Source organism: Nansenia antarctica (assembly GCF_963989245.1).
Source record: "Nansenia antarctica genome assembly, chromosome: 15".
Classification (NCBI taxonomy): domain Eukaryota; kingdom Metazoa; phylum Chordata; class Actinopteri; order Argentiniformes; family Microstomatidae; genus Nansenia; species Nansenia antarctica.
In genome coordinates, this window is record NC_137685.1 from 10,816,556 (window position 1) to 10,821,555 (window position 5,000).

The 5,000-nt window shown below is 47.9% G+C and overlaps 1 protein-coding gene across 1 annotated transcript in view; it reads right to left on the minus strand.

The window, feature by feature from the left end:
- atg7 (ATG7 autophagy related 7 homolog) overlaps positions 1-5,000 on the minus strand; it is a gene marked incomplete at its 5' end in the record, with an annotated part of 63,622 nt that overhangs the window by 37,834 nt on the left and 20,788 nt on the right. The window contains 2 exons of the mRNA XM_080545650.1: positions 435-510; positions 4,155-4,270. Of these exons, the coding sequence (XP_080401776.1) occupies positions 435-510; positions 4,155-4,270 (192 nt within the window). The remainder of the gene's footprint in view (positions 1-434; positions 511-4,154; positions 4,271-5,000) is intronic.

The window sequence follows — 5,000 nt, forward strand, 5'->3', positions numbered from 1 at the left end:
CTCCTGCGTCATAAATAATAATCAAAAAATACATCTTCTTTCTTCTAGCACAACGACTGGCAATGGCCCCTGGCCCGAGCATAGATTACTTTTTCCTGCTATGACTGGTGGATAGATGATTCACTTACTTAGACAAATGTATTTGGAATGAGGTGTCTGCTAAATGCCAAAAATTTAAATGTAGACGCGTGGACACACATAGTACAGACGCGTGGACACACATAGTACACACACACAACGTACACACAGTACGTCACAGGTCTCGCTGCATTTCTATGGCAACCTCATCCAGGGGAGAGACAAAGGAATTGGGGTCACGGTAATGGAGCAATCAGGATACGGCAGAGAGGGGTGTGTGTGTGTGTGTGTGTGTGTGTGCGCGTGGTACAGTGTGTTTGTGTGTGTGTGTGTGTGTGTGTTTCTAGCCAACTGACCTGGTGTGGGACGAGACCGAGAGAGGTTGGAGGTTCATTCATCCTGTCATCACTGCTGCTGGCTACTGCATAGCCTCTACCAGAGAGAGAGAGAGAGAGAGAGATAGGGGGAAGGAGAGAGAGAAGGAGGGAGGGTGGGGGGAGAGGGAGAATGGTTGCATTAGACAGAGTACATACACACACACATTCTATTTTAACAGTTTCTGCCAGGGGAGAAAGTGAGAGACTAGAGGGGAGGGGGGGGGGGGGGGGGGGTCATGTAAATATTCCAATAATAGAATAATAATAATAATAACAATAATAGAAGGCACATTCTCTGCTCCACTTCATTTTTCACTTTCATTCCTCATTTCCCCTTCCCTCCGAGTCCACCAATCAACCCGCCAGAAGAAAGGCCAGGGCAGCCAATCATGTTTCAGATAACAAGCGCAAACTGCCTCATACTACCAAACTGCCTCATACTACCAAACTGCCTCATACTATCAAACTGCCTCAAACTGCCTCACACTATCAAACTGCCTCACACTGCCTCACACTATCAAACTGCCTCAAACTGCCTCACACTATCAAACTGCCTCAAACTGCCTCACACTATCAAACTACCTCACACTATCAAACTGCCTCATACTACCAAACTGTCTCATACTACCTCACACTATCAAACTGCCTCAAACTGCCTCACACTATCAAACTACCTCACACTATCAAACTGCCTCATACTACCAAACTGTCTCATACTACCTCACACTATCAAACTGCCTCAAACTGCCTCACACTATCAAACTGCCTCAAACTGCCTCACACTATCAAACTGCCTCACACTGTGTGTTCATGAACACCAGTGGCCACGACACAGCAGCATCGTACCTGCGGATCAGGCCTCCCCCCACAAACAACAGAAGAGTGTTTCTGTCTGATGTGAAATACTCCTGTCAATCACCAGCCAAGTGAGCTCTCAGGAGAACCTCCATACACTGCGAGGGAGGCTAGTGGAGGTAGGAATCGGAGGATGGGCTCATCGCGATGCATAAAATGGAACGGATTACAATGAGCACGTCCTCTGACTTCCACTAGGACTAGTACCAGTCCTCTGACTTCCACTAGGACTAGTACCAGTCCTCTGACTTCCACTAGGACTAGTAACCGTCCTCTGACTTCCACTAGGACTAGTAACCGTCCTCTGACTTCCACTAGGACTAGTACCCGTCCTCTGACTTCCACTAGGACTAGTACCCGTCCTCTGGTTTCTACCTCCGCCAGCCTCCACTGATAACCTGGCTGGGCTTCTACCGAGCAGACTTCTAGAATGTTCGCTGAGCCATACAGGACAGTGCTCTGCAGCAGAGAACCCCTCTGGCATCTTTTGTTGCTCTTCTTACTAAGCCGTTAATCCACCCAGCCCTACTGAGGTGTGTGTGCTTGTGTGTGTGTGTGTGTGTGTGTGTGTGTGTGTGTGTGTGTGTGTGTGTGCGCATGCATGTCTCTGTCTGTCTGTCTGTCTGTGTGTGTGTGTGTGTGCTTGTGTGTGTGTGTGTGTGTGTGTGTGTGTGTGTGTGTGTGTGTGTGTGCGCATGCATGTCTCTGTCTGTCTGTCTGTCTGTGTGTGTGTGTGTGTGCTTGTGTGTGTGTGTGTGTGTGTGTGTGTGCGCATGCGCGTGTATGTCTCTGTCTGTCTGTGTGTGTGTGTGTGTGTGTGTGTGTGTGTGTGTGTCTCTGTCTGTCTGTGTGTGTGTGTGTGTGTGTGTGTGTGTGTGTGTGTGTGTGTGTGCGCATGCGCGTGTATGTCTCTGTCTGTCTGTCTGTCTGTGTGTGTGTGTGTGTGTGTGTCCTCTCTAATAGCTTAATGTACTATATCCTGTCTGAAGAAGAGTCAGACAGGGGAAATGTCTGGCGTGTCTAGTCCAGCGAGGCAAATATTACTCTCCAGAATAAAACATTAACACACATCCCTGTCTGCCTCTCACCTGATCACACATCCCTGTCTGCCTCTCACCTGATCACACATCTCTGTCTGCCTCTCACCTGGACACACATCCCTGTCTGCCTCTCACCTGGACACACATCCCTGTCTGTCTCTCACCTGGACACACATCCCTGTCTGCCTCTCACCTGGACACACATCCCTGTCTGCCTCTCACCTGGACACACATCCCTGTCTGCCTCTCACCTGGACACACATCCCTGTCTGCCTCTCACCTGATCACACATCCCTGTCTGCCTCTCACCTGATCACACATCCCTGTCTGCCTCTCACCTGGACACACATCCCTGTCTGTCTCTCACCTGATCACACATCCCTGTCTGCCTCTCACCTGATCACACATCCCTGTCTCTCCTCTCACCTGATCACACATCCCTGTCTGCCTCTCACCTGATCACACATCCCTGTCTGCCTCTCACCTGGACACACATCCCTGTCTGTCTCTCACCTGATCACACATCCCTGTCTGTCTCTCACCTGATCACACACCCCTGTCTGCCTCTCACCTGAACACACATCCCTGTCTCTCACCCCCTGATCACACATCTCTGTCTGCCTCTCACCTGGACACACATCCCTGTCTGTCTCTCACCTGATCACACACCCCTGTCTGCCTCTCACCTGAACACACATCCCTGTCTGCCTCTCACCTGATCACACATCCCTGTCTGCCTCTCACCTGAACACACATCCCTGTCTGCCTCTCACCTGATCACACATCCCTGTCTGCCTCTCACCTGAACACACCTCCCTGTCTGTCTCTCACCTGATCACACATCCCTGTCTCTCACCCCCTGATCACACATCCCTGTCTGCCTCTCACCTGATCATACATCCCTGTCTGTCTCTCAGCTGATCACACATCCCTGTCTGCCTCTCACCACCTGATCACACATCCCTGTCTGCCTCTCACCTGATCACACATCCCTGTCTGCCTCTCACCTGGACACACATCCCTGTCTGCCTCTCACCTGGACACACACCCCTGTCTGCCTCACAGGAGTACACACAGAGTATACTTGACATGCAAGAAGCTCTGTATAATGAAAATAATTGCTAAGCCAACTTGCACTCTGTGTGCTACTAAGGCTTATGATACTAACGACCTGTCTAACCTGGGCTGGTCTCTGATCTAAATGCGAAGGTTATTAGCTGGGCTTACAGAAGCGGAAAACAAACTGATTGCTACACGCGGGAAGTCTCCCCATTCCCTCTGAAGTAGTGTCTGGATTCTAACGTGCCTAGATACAGCGTACCTAGAACTATCGACAGCCCAGATGCACCGGGCGAAGGAGTCAATAATAGTGATGTGGATTTTGACCTTTGGTAAAGTTTTTAGACAGTAAAACTGTCTAAGTTTGTTCACAGTAAAACTCCACAGTAAGTGCCTCCTCTTGGGCTTTATAGTTGACCGTGTTTCTTCCCAGGATGGTTTAACATGGTGGTGCCGGAACGCCTGATTAAAAACCGACTTGTGTTTATTCATGTCAAAATGGAGCTAAAAATAATATAAATAATCTTAAACACTGAATGAACTGAGGAACATAATACCACTTTCCTCAAACAATGTCACTGGTGATCAACTACTGTGAGTCTATCCTTAGTAAATATCAGTTTAATTTGCTCTGACATGTTTACATCATGGCGAGGCCAAGGAGACATGGGGGATGAATGGGTCCCAGTGAGAGAGAGTGGTGCCGATTGGAGGAGGAGGAGGAGGAGGAAGGAGGAGGAGGTACCCTTCGCTGTGCTGCAGGATGGACACCATCATCTCCACGGCCAGCGCCCCAGCGATCATGGCCAGGCCCGGACGGCTCACTGTACACTGCTGGTCCAACGTACGGTCCCTGGTCGACTGAAACACATAACACAATATATACATATAATACTATATACACATATATAACAGAATATATACATAGATAATACAATATACACATATAACAGAATATATACATAGATAATACTATATACACATATATAACACAATATTATAATAATAATAATAATAATAATATAATCAGGGACAGCTGGTATCAATGGGCTAGCAGGGCTAAGCCCCCCCTATCTTTTACAATAAATATGAGGAAGTTATTAAATTATAGAAATAATGTCTTTCAGGCCGACTGTAGGGGGGAGAAGAGTAGTGAAGTGAAGCGGCAATTGCGGGTATTAGCATGCCACGAGGTGGATTATTTACTTTCTCATCCATTTTCGTTAATGTCTTCGCAGGAAAAATTGGAAGTGAAGACTAGGGGGCACATCGTCCAAACGGTGTTCAAATAACACAAAAGGACAAACGACAAAACCGTACATTTTGTGTTTCTTGGTTTCAACGAAAGGACTGCCTAACGGCAAGTGTAGCTAAGTGCAAGTGAACATTTCCCGATGATCTGGGGGTTTAACATCTGCAATGTCACTTTTGAGGATGATTACTGAGAACAACCTTCAGAACACTTTCGGAGACGTTGAAATTGACGCAAATAGCCATCACAACCTCTATGACATCGGCAGAGTCAGAGAGGTGTTTCAGTACACTTAAGAGGATTAGAGCGTCTCTTCTATCACGTAGAGAGAGAGAGAGA